General features: G+C 39.6%; 1 protein-coding gene across 1 annotated transcript in view; it reads left to right on the top strand.

The window, feature by feature from the left end:
- LOC126455777 (uncharacterized) overlaps positions 1 to 17,891 on the top strand; it is a 192,141-nt gene that overhangs the window by 160,400 nt on the left and 13,850 nt on the right. The window contains exon 8 of the mRNA XM_050091542.1: positions 5,981 to 6,100. Within this exon, the coding sequence (XP_049947499.1) occupies positions 5,981 to 6,100 (120 nt within the window). The remainder of the gene's footprint in view (positions 1 to 5,980; positions 6,101 to 17,891) is intronic.

The raw sequence follows: 17,891 nt of genomic DNA, 5'->3' as shown, positions 1-17,891 counted from the left end.
GAATGAGATTTTCACTCTGCAGCGGAGTGTGTGCTGATATGAAACTTCCTGGTAGATTAAAACTGTATACCAGACCGAGACTCGAACTCTGGACCTTTGCCTTTCGCGGTCAAGAGCTCTACCATCTGAGCTACCCAACCACGACTCACGCCTCGTCCTCATAGCCTTACTTCTGCCAGTATTATTTGAGTGTATACTGTATAAGTGAAAGCTTTCCTTGTAGCTGTACCTAATTTAAACCATTGTATTTCCATGTTTATGAGTTTGCGCTACTGCAGGGTGTATACGGCCTGGGAGATCCGGGAAAAACCCGGGAATTTTTTCATCCGGGGAAAACCCAGTAATTTTTTAGAATTTCGGGATTTTTCATTGTTTTTGATTTCAGTTAAAGTTTTGTAAGTTTGACGTGTAAGATCTGATATGTTGACAAAGAACTTTAATCCACTACTGCTGAATAATACTGCAGCAATAAAGCATAATCAGAGAATAACACCAAAATAAAAGTTTTGTTGCATAGAAAATGGGCAATTTACACAATGCACAGACCAGAGTGCCGACACCGAAAAGTGTCAAAGGCTTTAGGTTGAAGATTATGCAGTACATCCGTAACAACCAACGTGCATTCGATGTGTGTGACATCGCAATTGTTTACATTTCTATCAGATCACCAGAAAATATTACGAATTGTGGCTTGAGATGCGTTACTTTTGTAGAAACGCACTTTGCCGAGTTGAGCGAGTTCGACCTACCTTCGTAACGTACGCACCGCGGCCTGTCTTTCTCGTAGGCCTTGTGCTCTGAATAACTGCCGTCATTCGCTAGCGAGATCACGTGACATGAGCTATGACTGGCTGACAAAAGTGCATCGCTCAACACAATCTCTATTTTAGAGTTTCGGAAGCTACCGTGCTGTAATTTGTGTATATACTTTCGCAATACGAAAATAAACTCTGTGCATATTGTCTCACATCAAACGACTTTCCAAACGCATTGTTTTTCCTGGATTTCGTTTCCTAAAGTGCTGGGACGTCCCCCGCCGGTATAAGACCTTTACGGTTCAAAGGACTGATAGGTTTTACAGCTCCGAGGGAAAGTATACTGTTACTTAACACGGATGTATTTTTACCCGCTTTATACGTAATTCCATCTGGGAGAAATTGTGTTTTTAACCGTGAAATCTGGGAAAAATCCGGGAATTTTTTTTTCTTGTCCACGTAGACACCCTGTACTGAACAGTGATGTACCTATTGGCTGATTACATCTTATGTCCTACACTCTGAATGTCTGTTGTCATTGTTTGACTAGGTCTTATGACAGAGCTTTGATTGGATGATGAAAGAACATCATAATTTTGATTTCAGTGCTTCGTAGGCTGTATTTGGTGGAAGCTGTATTTATACTTGCGTAATACAAATATGTGCAGCCTGTATGTTGCTATGTTTGAAAGATCTTTCTGAAAACACTTTAATATCTGTGCTGCTGTATAAAATCTTCATTCAAAGGATTGATAAAGTCTTACAGTTCCCACAACCTGATTATGTGGAGTGAATGTCTCGTAATTCCCAATATATGTCAGTGTAGTTAGGATATATATTGGATAGATAGAAAAATTACTCACCAAGCGGCGGCAGAACATTCATAATGGACAGTTGTAATTGGCAAGCTTTTGAAGCCAGTGGCTCCTTATTCAGGCAGATGGGTTGATGGGGAAGGAAGATGAGTGAAGGATAAGGACTGGAGAGGTCTATGAAAAGGGGTAGATTTCGGGAAAGTCACCCAGAACCGTGGGTCAGGGAAGACTTACCGCATAGGATGAGAAGGAAAGTCTTTCCTTCTAGGAAAAAGAGAGGTCTAGGAAAAGGGATAGATTTTGGGAAAGCCACCCAGAACCATGGTCAAGGGTGACTTACCACATGGGATGAGAAGGAAAGTCTCTGTGGAAGATTTTGGGATGGTGATTACATTTCAAACCACACTGTCTGCAGCTCATGCAAAAGTTAAGGAAAGTCTTTTATCTATTCAATTAAATTATTTTGTCAATAATTGATTGTTTCTATAAATTTGGTACTAAAATTTGAAACGTCAAATAGAAAGTAGAATATAGGGTCCATTATAAACGATTAATTTGTTTTCAGAGATCTATATTTTCCAAAATATTACATGTAAAAGATATGATTGTTGCTTGAATAGAGTCATAAACTCAGTGAGTTTGCATTGTGCCCCCCCACCACCCACTTGGTGTTACAAGTGCAATGAATTGACAAAATGGTGACAAAGCAGGAAAATAGTTTTTTGTGCATTGGAGTATGCAAGGTGTTTTATCTGTTACAGCAGTGCAGCATGCATTCAAAAGGAATTATGGAAAAGAACCACCATGTAAAAAGAGCATTGTGTGTAGGTATCAACAGCTTAGTGACATTAGTTCTCCTTGTAAACAGAAAAGTATCAGTCGACCAAGTATGCCAGATGCAACCATGAATGGGGTGAGGGAAAATTTATTGTGCAGTCCAAAAAAATCAATGGTCTGTGCAAGCTACAAACTCAGAATATTCCAGCAAACTGTGTGGAAGATTTTGGGATGGCGATTACATTTCAAACTGTACTGTCTGCAGGTAATGCAAAAATTAAAACCTCAAGATTATGGCCAATCGTTCTATTTTTCATCACAGTACAGGAACCACTTGTGGATAAACATGCCCCCTCCAAGCTGATATAGAGCAATGAATCAAACTTCCATTTATCTGTAAAAGTTAATCAACACAGTGTGAGACTGTGGGGCACTGAATATTCTCAGGAAAGTGTGATGCATGAACGAGAAGCACTGGAGGTGCCTGATGCATGAACGAGATACGCTGGAGGTTAATCAGGGTGTAAACGCCCGGGAAAAACCCAGGAATTTTTTATTGTTTTAGTTTTCAGTTAAATTTTTGTAATTTTGACAGATAATAACTGATACTCTATCATAGAATTTTGTTTCAGCCCACTGTTTTAGAATAATAATGCAGCAATAAAACGTGAATGAGAGAATAACAAGAAATAACACTTCATTTGCAAAGACAATGCATTGTTCACAATGAAACACAGAACACATACAAATATCTCCCAACAGCAAACTGCGTCAAAGGCTTTAGGAAGAAGACTATGCAACATTTCGTAACAACAATAAGCTTTCTATGAGCATGAGGTCAGATCTGGTTACTATACATATCTAACAGATTGTGGGAAAATGTTGCAGATGGTAGTTTGAGAAGGACTACTTTCAAAGTAAGATGAATTACGTTACGTGTGAGACTTGAATAGTGGCATATAAGAGGGAGGGAGAAATGGAAACTGGTAATTAATTGCTGCTTGAATAATTAAAGAAAATTTAATGATGGACAGATGATGAGTGTAATTGATGTAAATACGTATATAAATAAACTTGCCTTACTAATAACCTTTATAACACTTTTTAATGTACTGTAGGAATACACATTTTTAAACAATACTGGCACAGCGGCGCTAGTCATATGTCCACCCGCTACCACTTATAGAAACAAACAGGTGAAGATACCGAAATTAATCAATTGAAGAGCGTATCTCTTCTATTTTTTGTATAAAAACATTATCTCTGGCACAAATCAGTTCACTAATTCATGTTTGGCTTTACATCTATAAAAAGAAAAGAACAAAGAAAAAAGAAAGAAAAAATAATATTTTCCATTACAGGCTGTGTAATGAATCTCTTAAATCATGGAGGGCTTGGCTCTCATGCAAAACTTAATGCTTTGGAGGACCAGCCACTTAGAAAAATTTCAGGCCTAGTAGATCAGCCATTTATACCATTATTTAAAATTTTACTGGCATGTTTGTGTTTGATATATCTTGAAGGGCAACACAAGCTAAAAATAACCGATCTTCAAGATTAGTTTTTCGTGCTTATTTTATTTCTTTCATAGATTACAAATTATGCAATAACAATGAAAAAAAGTATAATTAGTCTTGAAAAAAAGAAAAGAAAAAAGTGTGAGGTTAGTTCTTGAGCATTTTCACACATTGTTGAAATTTTCAGTTGTGGTTGTTTCCACACCTGACTCTTGATTCTGAGAATTTCATCTTCCAGTAAGATGTGGCAGCCCCTCATATCTGAGTGTTGATGTTGTCTCTATGTGAATGATGAGTAGTGGTGAACATGATATGGCTCTGTTCCCTTGCCCCCCCCCCCCCCTCCCATTTCCAGGTCGCCTGACCTAATGCCTTGCGACTTTTTTCTTTGGGGTAAGATTAAAAACCGTGTTTATGTTTACGTACCCCCATTGCAAAGAACTCTGGAGTAGCTCGGAGAATACATACATGCTGCTGTGATGACCATTGACAGGATGTTGTTACACAAGGTATGGAACGAACTTGACTACCACTTGAATTGTGTCATGACCAGAGGGGTATTCACAGAACATTTGTAGAGTGCAAAATGCAAAAATGGTGAGCTTGTGGTTCTATTCTAATGTCTATCATCTTTGTACATGAGTCATTGGAAAACACATAGCTTTGAAAACAAATGAATTATTCACAGTAGACCTGTACATTTTTTTTTATTTTTTTATTTTTTTTCTTGGCATAATGTTACTTTTTATTAAAAATCTGATTCAGTCTTCAGTAATAAATATCTCAGTTTGATAATAGATAATTAATTTAAACAAGCAATTACAAGACTAAGACACTCATCCATAGGCAGATTTATTGAAGGTATTGTGATGTTAAATACTTTTAGGCTTAATAGCATTCAAAAATCAGTAAATTAGGGTTTTTCATGTTGTCATCCTACATGTATGTAGATAATTGAAGAGGGTGATATCAGGCAACCAGTACCAGGTCTCAACAGTATGTATATAATTCATTTGCTGTACACATTGGTTGGCACAGATTCATATTGAGTAGTAATTTCGTAACTGCTGCAAGATTTCAAACAAAAGTGAATGAAGAGCCAAACATGATTTATTTGTTATCCTCTAATATGGTTGAAACGTGATTTGAGCAGTCCCCTGCTGTTTAATAAATGTTTTTGCTAGCTATTTAGTAGTAAGCTGAATGCAGAATAACACTTATTCTTGAAGTGTCTTCAGTTACCTTTAAGTAGGTAATATAAAATTATATATAAAAAAACAAAGATGAGGTGACTTACCGAACAAAAGTGCTGGCAGGTCGATAGACACACAAACAAACACAAACATACACACAAAATTCAAGCTTTCGCAACAAACTGTTGCCTCATCAGGAAAGAGGGAAGGAGAGGGGAAGACGAAAGGAAGTGGGTTTTAAGGGAGAGGGTAAGGAGTCATTCCAATCCCGGGAGCGGAAAGACTTACCTTAGGGGGAAAAAAGGACAGGTATACACTCGCACACACGCACATATCCATCCACACATACAGACACAAGCAGACATATTTGGTCTTTAAATATGTCTGCTTGTGTCTGTATGTGTGGATGGATATGTGCGTGTGTGCGAGTGTATACCTGTCCTTTTTTCCCCCTAAGGTAAGTCTTTCCGCTCCCGGGATTGGAATGACTCCTTACCCTCTCCCTTAAAACCCACTTCCTTTCGTCTTCCCCTCTCCTTCCCTCTTTCCTGATGAGGCAACAGTTTGTTGCGAAAGCTTGAATTTTGTGTGTATGTTTGTGTTTGTTTGTGTGTCTATCGACCTGCCAGCGCTTTTGTTCGGTAAGTCACCTCATCTTTGTTTTTTTATATATAATTTTTCCCACGTGGAATGTTTCCTTCCATTATATTAATATAAAATTATGACGTGTGGCCTTAAGTGAAAAAGTCTTCAGTTATCTTATGTTTGGGAATATATATCCATATATCGTGTATGTAGCACACATTAAGCAGAGTTGGGTGGTAGAATTCTTTTGTGTTAAAATGTATTCTCTGAGAGAGACATCAGTAACAGAGTTTATTAATGCATACATTTTTATACTTAATGTTGTTGTTATTTAGCAGTGGGTGCGGAGGACAAACAACTGAAAATAATCAAGAACATGAAATTCGTGCAACAACAAAGTCAGTTCCAGCTGCATCAACAACAACAGCACCTAACACTGTCGATGAGCGATTTCTTCTGTAAGTCTCCCAACAATAAATATTTAAACATTTATTATCAGTCTCAGTGCACTCAAACCTCACAGGTATATTTTGTTTTGTGTTGGAAGTGTTGTTACTTTGATGACAACAAGGCCATTGCTTGTAGTAGAAGAGATATAAAAGTAAATGCACACGTGTTCATTTAAACAGTTTTTCTGGTACATTCAGTCTTATTAAATTGTAAACTGCATTCACAACAGCAGTTGTATTGTCGGTATATGATTGTTTCAAATTTTTTCGAATTTTATAACAAAGAAGTTTCTCCATTTCTCTTATATGGGGCATGGTGCAGAGGATAACCCATTCTTTCTGGTGTTCCTCTGTGGTAATTTTTTTTTTTTTTTTTTTTTTTTTTTTTTTTTTTTTTTAATAAACAAATTTGTACAGTTTATGCAACTAAATTTATACAAATAAACACCAATTTTGAAGATGGCCATCTATAATGGGCTTTCATGAATTATTGTTACTTCTGCTTGAAATACACTCAGGGTGTATACGAGCCAGGACAACTGGGAAATCTGGGAAAAACCTGGGAATTTTTCGGAATTCCGGGAATTTTTCATTGTTTTAGCTTTCAGTTAAATTTTTTTAATTTTGACTGGTAAGAATTGACTCTCTAGCAAAGAATGTTACTATATCCTGCTACTAGAGAATGATACTGTAGCAATAAAATACACTCCTGGAAATTGAAATAAGAACACCGTGAATTCATTGTCCCAGGAAGGGGAAACTTTATTGACACATTCCTGGGGTCAGATACATCACATGATCACACTGACAGAACCACAGGCACATAGAAACAGGCAACAGAGCATGCACAATGTCGGCACTAGTTGTCCCAGGAAGGGGAAACTTTATTGACACATTCCTGGGGTCAGATACATCACATGATCACACTGACAGAACCACAGGCACATAGAAACAGGCAACAGAGCATGCACAATGTCGGCACTAGTACAGTGTATATCCACCTTTCGCAGCAATGCAGGCTGCTATTCTCCCATGGAGACGATCGTAGAGATGCTGGATGTAGTCCTGTGGAACGGCTTGCCATGCCATTTCCACCTGGCGCCTCAGTTGGACCAGCGTTCGTGATGGACGTGCAGACCGCGTGAGACGACGCTTCATCCAGTCCCAAACATGCTCAATGGGGGACAGATCCGGAGATCTTGCTGGCCAGGGTAGTTGACTTACACCTTCTAGAGCACGTTGGGTGGCACGGGATACATGCGGACGTGCATTGTCCTGTTGGAACAGCAAGTTCCCTTGCCGGTCTAGGAATGGTAGAACGATGGGTTCGATGACGGTTTGGATGTACCGTGCACTATTCAGTGTCCCCTCGATGATCACCAGTGGTGTACGGCCAGTGTAGGAGATCGCTCCCCACACCATGATGCCGGGTGTTGGCCCTGTGTGCCTCGGTCGTATGCAGTCCTGATTGTGGCGCTCACCTGCACAGCGCCAAACACGCATACAACCATCATTGGCACCAAGGCAGAAGCGACTCTCATCGCTGAAGACGACACGTCTCCATTCGTCCCTCCATTCACGCCTGTCGCGACACCACTGGAGGCGGGCTGCACGATGTTGGGGTGTGAGCGGAAGACGGCCTAACAGTGTGCGGGACCGTAGCCCAGCTTCATGGAGACGGTTGCGAATGGTCCTCGCCGATACCCCAGGAGCAACAGTGTCCCTAATTTGCTGGGAAGTGGCGGTGCGGTCCCCTACGGCACTGCGTAGGATCCTACGGTCTTGGCATGCATCCGTGCGTCGCTGCGGTCCGGTCCCAGGTCGACGGGCACGTGCACCTTCCGCCGACCACTGGCGACAACATCGATGTACTGTGGAGACCTCACGCCCCACATGTTGAGCAATTCGGTGGTACGTCCACCCGGCCTCCCGCATGCCCACTATACGCCCTCGCTCAAAGTCCATCAACTGCACATACGGTTCACGTCCACGCTGTCGCGGCATGCTACCAGTGTTAAAGACTGTGATGGAGCTCCGTATGCCACGGCAAACTGGCTGACACTGACGGCGGCAGTGCACAAATGCTGCGCAGCTAGCGCCATTCGATGGCCAACACCGCGGTTCCTGGTGTGTCCGCTGTGCCGTGCGTGTGATCATTGCTTGTACAGCCCTCTCGCAGTGTCCGGAGCAAGTATGGTGGGTCTGACACACCGGTGTCAATGTGTTCTTTTTTCCATTTCCAGGAGTGTATAAACGAGAGAAAAAAAAGTAAAACTTCAGTGGCAAAGGAAATGCGCAATTTACAACAACAAAAAACCATGCACGCACAAGCATCTGCAAATAGCAAAACTATGTCAAAGGCCATAGGGCGAAGACTATGTAATTCTTCGTAACAATAAACTGCTTGCTATGAGCATGATGGCATAACTGTTCACATTAGGTTCGTTTGACCAGTCGCCAGCGGGCTGATTCCCATGCGCAGTTGAGCCGCGTATGAGCAGTACCTTCTCTGCTTCCCACTACTTGAAGTGTGGCTGTTAGCTGTATAGGCATTAGTAGCAAGCAGCCAGATGCTAATGAAAATTTTTTTTCTTGCGTGCCCTAGCTGCCAGGTACGCTCATGTGCAGAGTTGTCTGAGTTGTAGTGTGGAGGGCATTAGTCTCCACGTGACCCCTGTTTACATTAAGTGATTTAATCTTTCACCTGAGGCAATCATTTTATTTGAAACGAAGTGTTTCATTCCACAGTATTGGTTAGTTCCAACTCTTTGCTGAATTTCAAGTGCACGTTATCATCTTCTGCCATGTGTCGCATTATGCCATAATAAAGAAACAAAAATGAGATGTTAGAATACTGGTACTCCAAGAAAATATACATCCTAAAAACCACACTGAAAAACTTAATATCAGATGGGACCTACTTCATTGTGAATCTGGAAAAAACAAATGTGCACTTCAAGCCTAATTTTGCATTTTAGCGTGGTTTACGAAATTCCGATGCTCTTGGGAGTATCCTCTGATGCCCTGTTTCTTTTATATTGTAATGTAAGCTCTCTTATTGTTTTATACATATTTACATCTGGGCTTCCTACACCACTGCAGCTGCTTGCGCACAATAATGCCTATTTTCTGGCGCTCTCTGGCAACTGGTAAATCGAACCTATTTCTAACAGTCTCCAGATAGTATTGCGAACGGTGGTTCGAAAAGCGTTACTTTCAAAGTAAATTTCTTTTTACGCAAGATGAATTATGTTACATGTGAGAAAGTGGGATGGATTTCTAAATCACAGAGCGTTTAAAATTGAGCAGTTTGAGGACCAGCCACTTACAAGAATTTCGATCCCAGACATTTATGTCATAATTTTAAATTTACTGGCACATTTGTGTGATTTATCTTAAATAACACATGCAAAAAAGATCAATATTACATGTGAAAGCTTAGTTTTTCTTTTAGCTATCCTATTAACATTAATATAAACCGTTAACTTTTTCTCTTTGTGTGTTAGCACTACATAACCAGTGATCTTGCTATTGGCTAACTATAACACGTGTCTTATGCTCTGAATATCTGCTGTCATCTGCTGACGAGATCATGTGGCATGAGATACTGTTTGATTGGCTTAGAAAATGACATCGCAACCTCGGCTTCAACGCTCGGGAAACTAACGCGCTGTGTTTGGCGTAATTCGAATTTACAGTTTTGCAATACAAAAATATGCAGTGTATGTTGCTGCAAATCAAAAGTCTTTCCAAAACTGAGGCATCCACAGCAGGCCAGGTGCCACCGCTGTCATCCAGATGGTGCAAACATTGATGATGGCTCATAATTAAAAGGCCAAAACCAGTCAGAAGTTAGCATCGGGTGCAATCAAGACTGTTTTTAAATTATTTGGAACAATTAGAGGTTAGATGAAGTATAGAATAAATTTGAATAAACACAGTTGAAAGTGATGCGGGATTGGTCAGGGATATGACAAAACTAGAAAAATACAGTGAATGTGACAAACATCTTTATAGGTAGTTTTTAATAAATTAAAGTGAAGGTGTGCCTGTCCTGGGCCAATTGTTAAAGTTTAAGCTGCAAAATTTCAGTTTGATTTACCTGGCAGCAGAGACTTTATTGCTTCCAATGGATTGCATTCGGTTTGGAAATATCAATACGACACAGTAAATCTGCTTCAAATTTCTTGATATTCTATACAAATTATTGATAGATGAAAATTTAAGTGACCGTCAAGTGTCTAACTATGATGAATTGTGTTTAATTATTGACTGTTTCCAGCCAGAACTCTTAATGCAAAAACTACAGAATATGATGTAAATTGGGTAACCATAAATTCCAACCTCTTTGTATATGCAAAAGTAAATGCCCTATATGTTTAAAGCACGTAAATATGTCATCATTACAGTTCACTTACAAGCATTTAAAGAATATGTGGATGACATGTGGCATATCAGTGAGAAAACATGTACAATCCCTTAAGATGAGAGAAAAGGTTCTACTAATCCTAGGTCCGTGTACAGTTCATCCATCTGCCGATGGGTTGCATTCGTATGGTGGAAAAATGAAAACTTCATTCTATTTGGTTATCATAAGACCATTTAAGACCTGTTACTGCTGTGAATTACTCACTTCAATAGTAAATTCAGATAAGAAAATGAAAATTTTCTTGAAATTTTTAAAGCTGAAGACCTTTGTGTATTCAGGAGGTCTGGTGTTGGCGAATCATCACTCTGGCCAGTTTTAGGAATTGCTGAAGCAAGTGTTCCATTGAAGAAAATAAAACTGATGAATACTGTAGTAACACGGGTTTCAATGCTGCAGTGCAATATTGATCTTGAAGACTTGGACAACTGGGCAGCCATTAACAATGAGGAACTGTTTACAGAGATCATAGACTACAAAGATATTATTGACGCTGTATGTAATGTCAGAATGGTAAAGTGGTTGAAGATGGGTATGAAAAAGAATAACTAAGCATAGAAGACGTTCCCAGTACATTGGAAATTTTTCATAACATAAGCAAAGTGATTATGTGGATGGAGAGACAGAGTGTATCAAACCATATTCAGTTCTTGCACCTGATGAATACAAAACAATACACACAAAAGAAAATACATGAAATGACCTGCCGAAAAAAGCTAGCTGAGTTCTTTAAAGAGTGGAAAAATTAACTTAAATTAGCTTTTGAACTGTTTTGTAAATAATCATGTACGTTATGTACCATAATGAAGTACAGTATTCTGTACTACAGTGTTATTAGTTGTTCACTGTTTCATCTACATCTGCATCTACATGGTGGATGCTCTGCAAATTGCACTTAAGTGCCTGGCAGAGGGTCATCGAACCACCTTTACAAAAATTCTCTGTTATTCCAATGTTGAACAGCGCGCAGAAAAAATGAACGTATATATCTTTCTGTTCAATCTCTGAGTTCCCTTATTTTGTTAATGTGATCGTCACTTCTTATGTAGGTTGGGATCAACAAAATATTTTAGCATTCGGAGGATAAAGTTGGTGATTGAAATTTTGTGAGAAGATTCCACCGCAATGAGAAATGACTTTGTTTTAATGATGCCCACTCCAAATCCTGTACCATGTCAGTGACACTCTATCCCCTGTTCCTCGATAATACAAAACTTGATGCTCTTCTTTGAACTTTCTCAATGTACTCCATTAATCCTATCTATCAAGGATCCCACACTGTGCAGCAGCACTTCAAAATAGGATGGACAAATATAGTGTAGGCAGTCTCTTTAGTAGATGTGTTGCATCTTTTAAGTGTTCTGCTACTAAAACACAGTCTTTACTTTGCCTTCCCCACAATGTGTTCTACATATTCATTCCACTTTAAATTGTTTGTAATTGTAATTCCTAGGTATTCATAAAAGATAAAAATCAAAATATGCTAACACAGCTGGAAGGTATCCTAGAAAGATGAAAAGAGCATTTCTGAGAAATGTTAAATTGCAATAATGACGGACGTAGAATCACAGAACAGGAAGTGATCCACTCCATTCAAAAGCCCAAAAACAACAAGGCAGCAGGTGAGGACCAGATATCAGCAGAGATGTTAAAAGAGGGCGGAAGCAAACTACACAAAGAAATTTATAACCTTATCGCAATGATCTGGAAAACTGAAACACTGCCTGAAGATTGGAAAACTGCAATAACTTGTGCCATGCATAAGAAAGGAAACAGAATGGAATGTGTAAATTACAGAGGAATCAGTTTGCTGAACATAACATACAAAATCCTGTCAATGACCATTCTGGAAAAACTTGAACCTCATACAGGAAACATTATTCAAGATTACCAGGCTGGATGTTGAACAAGCCGTTCCACAACTGATAATTTGTTTACTATACAACAGATCTTTGAGAAATACTGGGAATTTTACAAAAACTCCCACTGTCTCTTCATTGACTTCCAGCGAGCCTACGACAGCATCCACAGAAGTAGCCTCTACAACACATTACAAGAATTTAGTACACCCAGTAAAATCGTTAGAATGATACAACTGTGCATGGATGGCTCCCTGGCAGCAGTGAAGTTCAGAAGATTCATATCCCCCACCTTTCCAGTTAAAACAGGCTTACGACAGGGAGACGCTCTTTCATGTGTCCTCTTCAACCTTGCATTAGAGAAAGTTGTTCAGGTGAGTAATTTACATCCATACAATGGTCTCAGATTCGAACACAGTGAAGTAAAACTCCTGGCTTATGCAGATGATATAGTGTTGCTTCGTGAAACTGAAGAAGAACTGAAAGACATGTACAGATCTCTCAGGCACAGTGCCGGCAAAATCAGGCTTTTGATTAACCAAGAGAAAACCAAATATATGGAAATAGGTCGAATCATAAACCCAAATCCTTACTCTGATATAGACCAACATTCTAAATTCAGAAAAGTTCTCCAGTTTAAATACCTTGGATCACGTTTCAACAGTAAAAATATCATAACAGTGGATATAAATGAAACTATAGCTTCAGGGTCAAGATGTCTGTACTCACTAAGCAACCCACTCAAAAGTAAAGCTTTGTTGTCAATCACCACAAAGATGATAATATACAACACTAATATCTGCTCCATAGTACTGCACAGTTCAGAAAGCTGGATGCTTACAAAGAATGAAACAGAAAAAATGAATGTTTTCGAAAGAAAAGTAATGAGAAAAATCTGGGGACCTGTGTTGGAGAATGGCGTATGGAGAATTCGAAAGAACAATGAAATTTATCACTTAATGAAGCAACCCACTATCATCCTGAAATTAAAAAGTAGGAGAAGGCAATGGGCTGGACATGTGGCCAGAATTGGAAACAACAGAATCACCAAGAAAGCATTTGAAGGAACTCTCCAGGCAACAACACCATTGGGCCAACATCGTACAAGGTGGAAAGATGACATAGAGAAGGACATCGCAGAATTAGGAATTTCTGCAGGTTGGAGAGAGGCTGCGAGAGTTAGAAGGCGGTGGAAGCAGATCATTGATCCAGTGTGTGGTCTGCAGGGCCTGTATCTCTGAGAAGAGAGAGAGGTATTTAGTTGATTTTACGGTCTTTAGATTTGACTGATTTATCATGTAACTGAAGTTTAATGGATTCTTTTTAGCACTTATGAAGATGACTTCACACTTTTCATTATTTAGGGTCATTTGCCAATTTTTGCACCATACAGATATCTTTTCTAAATCGTTTTGCATTTTGCTGTGACCTTCTGATGACATTACTGGACTATAAATGACAGCCTCATCTGTGAAAAATGTAAGGCAGCTGCTCAGATTGTCTCCTAAATTGTTTATATAGATGAGGAACAGCAGACTGCCAGTAACACAACCCTGGGGAATGCCCGAAATAACTTCTGTTTTCCTCGATGACTTTTTGCCACTTAATACGAACTGTGACCTCTCTGATAGGAAATCACAAATCCAGTCACGTAACTTGATTCAATACTCCATAAGAACGCAATTTGACTACAAGCTAATTGTGAGTTACAGTGTCAGAAGCCTTCTGGAAATCTAGAAGTATGGAATCAATTTGAAATACCTTGTCAGAAGCACTCAACACTTTGTTTGAGTGAAGAGCTAAATCTGTATCACAAGAATAATGTTTTCTAAATCCGTGTTGAATGTGTGTCATTAGAGCGATCTCTTTGAGATAATTCAAAATGTTCAAACACGACATATGTTCCAGAATCCTGCTGCAAAGCAGTGTTAACGATGCAGGCCTGTAATTTAGTGGATTACTCCTACTGCCTTTCATAAATATACACTGAAGTGCCAAAGAAATTGATATAGGCATGCGTACTCAAATACAAAGATATGTAAATGGGCAGAATGTGGCACTGTGGTTGTCAGTGCCTATATAAAATAACAAAGGTCTGGCACTGTTGTTAGATCGGTTACTGCTGCTACAATGGGAGATTATCAAGATTTAAGTGAGTTTGAACATAGTGTTATAGTCGGTGCACAAGTGATGGGTCACAGCATCTTTGAGGTAGCAATGAAGTGGGGATTTTGTTGTATGATCATTTCATGAGTGTGCCTTGAATATCAGGAATCTAATAAAACATCAAATCTCTGACATTACTGCGCCCGGAAGAAGATACTGCAAGAATGGGACCAGTGATGACTGAAGAGAATCATTCAACATGACAGAAGTACAACCTGTCCGCAAATTGCTGTAGATTCAGTGTTGGGCCACCAACAAGTATCAGCATGCGAACCATTCAGTGAAACATCATCGATATGGGCTTTCGGAGCTGAAGGCCCACTCCTGGACCCTTGATGATTGCACGACACAAAGCTTTATGCCTCGCCTGAGCCCATCAACACTGACATTGGACTGTTGATGACTGGAAACATGTTGCCTGGTCAGTATTGTATCAAGTGGATGGACGTGTTCAGGTACAGAAACAACCTCATGAATCCATGGACCCTGCATTTCACCAGGGGACTGTTCAAGCTGGTGGCGGTTCTGTAATGGTGTGGGGCATGTACAGTTGAAGTGGTATGGGACTTCTGATACATCTATATATGACTTTGACAGGTGACACGTACGTAAGCAGCCTGCCTGATCATCTGCATCCATTCGTTTTCCTTTGTGCATTCCAACAGACTTGGGCAATTCAAGCAGGACAATGTGATACCCCACACGTCCAGAATTGCTACAGAGTGACTTGAGGAACACTCTTCTGAGTTTAAGTATTTCTGCTGACCACCAAACTCCCCGGACATGAACATTATTGAGCATATCTGGGATGCCTTGCAACGTGCTGTTCAGAAGAGATCTCCACACACTCGTACTCTTGCAGATTTATGGACAACCCTGCAGGATTGATGGTGTAAATTCCTTCCAGCACTAGCTCAGACATTAGTTGAGTCCATGCCACATCATGTTGCGGCACTTCTGCATGCTCGCGGGGACCCTACGTTATATTAGGCAGGTGTACCAGTCTCTTTGGCTTATGATTGTGTGTGTAACCTGTGTAACTTCCCAGTCTCTACCTACTGATCTTTCGTCAAGCGAGCAGTTGTATATGATTGGTGTGGAGCTGCTGCATCAGCATACTTTGAAAGGAACCTAATGGTATAAAGTCTTGACCAGATGACATGCTTTTTGTTGTGTACATAGTTCCGCGTAGTCAGCGCATACACAACTTTCCCACTAGAGCGCGCCCCGCTAAGCACAACAGCACAGGCGCAGCGCTCGTCCATCTCCACACTACGAGATGGCGCTGCCATAGAGACGGACCAAATTCTGCTTCCGCCAATCCGCCTATTAATATGTAACGCAGCCAATGAGATTGCTGCTTACGTAGAACCTTTTCTCCTCGCAGATCACACTCGCGCAGTGATACATGAACGCATGAGGTAGTATAACGAGTGTACAGCCCTCCGATTAGTCAGTCTGCATTTGTCTGCAACAGTCTGTACGAGTTCTACATTTGTCTGTACCAGTCTATAGTCAAGTTTCAATGTGCGCCCAATAAGATTACCATATTCCTGTACATAGCCATGAAGATTAATGTATAGACACTTTTGTCAAGTATCAGAGATATATATGAGAATAAGATTAACGTACCAATACCAAAGGAACTTCAGATTGTCAATTGTAAATAGCATCCAGAACCAAGTTAAGAAATTTTTATGCTTGTTATTATTTTAATAAATGTGTGTGAAAATTAATCAAGTTCTGTTTAAAGTTGGTCACTGTCAGCCTGCTACTCTAAGCGTGCAAGTGGCATTTCTATCGTCTGACCTAACGGCAGAAGATAAACACGCCATGATAAGACCACGAGACATATTGCTGAGACTCGCCTACTTCGTTAGAGCGACAAGTCAAATAATCTGATGGTGTGTGTACTGAAGGTCTTACAGTACGCACACCACACTTTTATTAAGTGATTTAAGTTGCTTCACTACCCCAAGGATTTCTTCTCCTAAGTTACTCATGTTTGCAGCTATTCTTGAGTCAAATTCTGGAGTATTTACTTCATCTTCTTTGGTAAAGGAATTTCGGAAGACTGTGTTTCGTAACTCTGCTTTAGCAGCACTGTTATCAATGGTGTTTACATTGCTGTCACGTAGAGATGGCGTTACTGTGTCTTGCTGCTAGCATGCTTTACATACGACCAGAACCTCTTTGGATTTTCTGCCAGGTTTTGAGACAAAGTTTCATTGTGGAAACTACACAAACATCTCACATTGAAGTCCTTGCTAAATTTCAATCTTCTGTAAAAGATCCTGCACTCGTTTAAATTTGGCATGTTTTTTTTTTTTTTTTTTTTCTGCAACAGCGTTCTGATCCGTTTTATGTACCAAGGGGTATCAGCAGCATTGTTTGTTAATTTATTTGGTATAAATCTCTCAATTGTTGTCAATACTATTTGTTTGAATTTAAGCCAGTTAGGTCTACACCACCAGTACATTGTTCATTTGGAAGGAGGGGAGATTGTCTCTCAGAAAGGCGTCAAGTGAATTTTTATCTGTTTTTTTGAAGAGGTATATTTTTCATTTATTTTTAGTGTATTGGGAAGTTAACAATATTCAGTCTCGCAGTAGCAACCTTTTGTTCACTAATCCCTGTATCCATTTTGATGCTTGTTATTAGCTCAGGAATATTTGTTGCTAAGAGGTCCAGAGTGTTTACGCAACTGTTTGCTATTCGAGTGGGCTTATGAACTAAGTGCTCGGAATAATTTTCAGAGACTGTGTTTAGCACAATTTTGGACAATGTTTTATGCATACCCTTGGATTTAAACATGTATTTCGCCAACATATCAAGTTTATCAATTGTTGTAATTCATAAGTTTTTTAATGTTTTTGATTGAATATTCTTTAAATATAACTGCTGTGGAATATATAATACAGTACAACTTTACATTGTGTGCCTTTCCAAACTTCCCTTGCGTAGTTTGTCATTCCACATATCACTATACCATGGTTATGCTACAAGGCAGGAGTATTTGTCATTCCACATATCACTATACCATGGTTAAGCTACAACGCGGGAGTAAAGCATGTCTCTTGTGTTTCATTGGGCTTCCACTTTGTGTGTGTGTTTGTGTGTGTGTGTGTGTGTTTAGCGAGAAGTATGAAGGTGAAGTGATCTTAATGTACAGTGACAGAAATTGATGTAGACACCTATCACATTGACAGTGCTACAAATTTTTTTTCTGTCAGCAACAATTAATGAAATTGTACTGTCAATGAAATGTGAAGACTGCATTGTCTCAATGACATCAGTTATTGCCACCCAGAAATACTCATGACAAGCTACTTAGAAGGAGACTGAAACT

Source organism: Schistocerca serialis, chromosome 2 (assembly GCF_023864345.2).
Source record: "Schistocerca serialis cubense isolate TAMUIC-IGC-003099 chromosome 2, iqSchSeri2.2, whole genome shotgun sequence".
NCBI lineage: Eukaryota > Metazoa > Arthropoda > Insecta > Orthoptera > Acrididae > Schistocerca > Schistocerca serialis.
The sequence above is the reverse complement of the archived record's forward strand: the minus strand, read 5'-3'. Positions and strand labels throughout refer to the sequence as shown.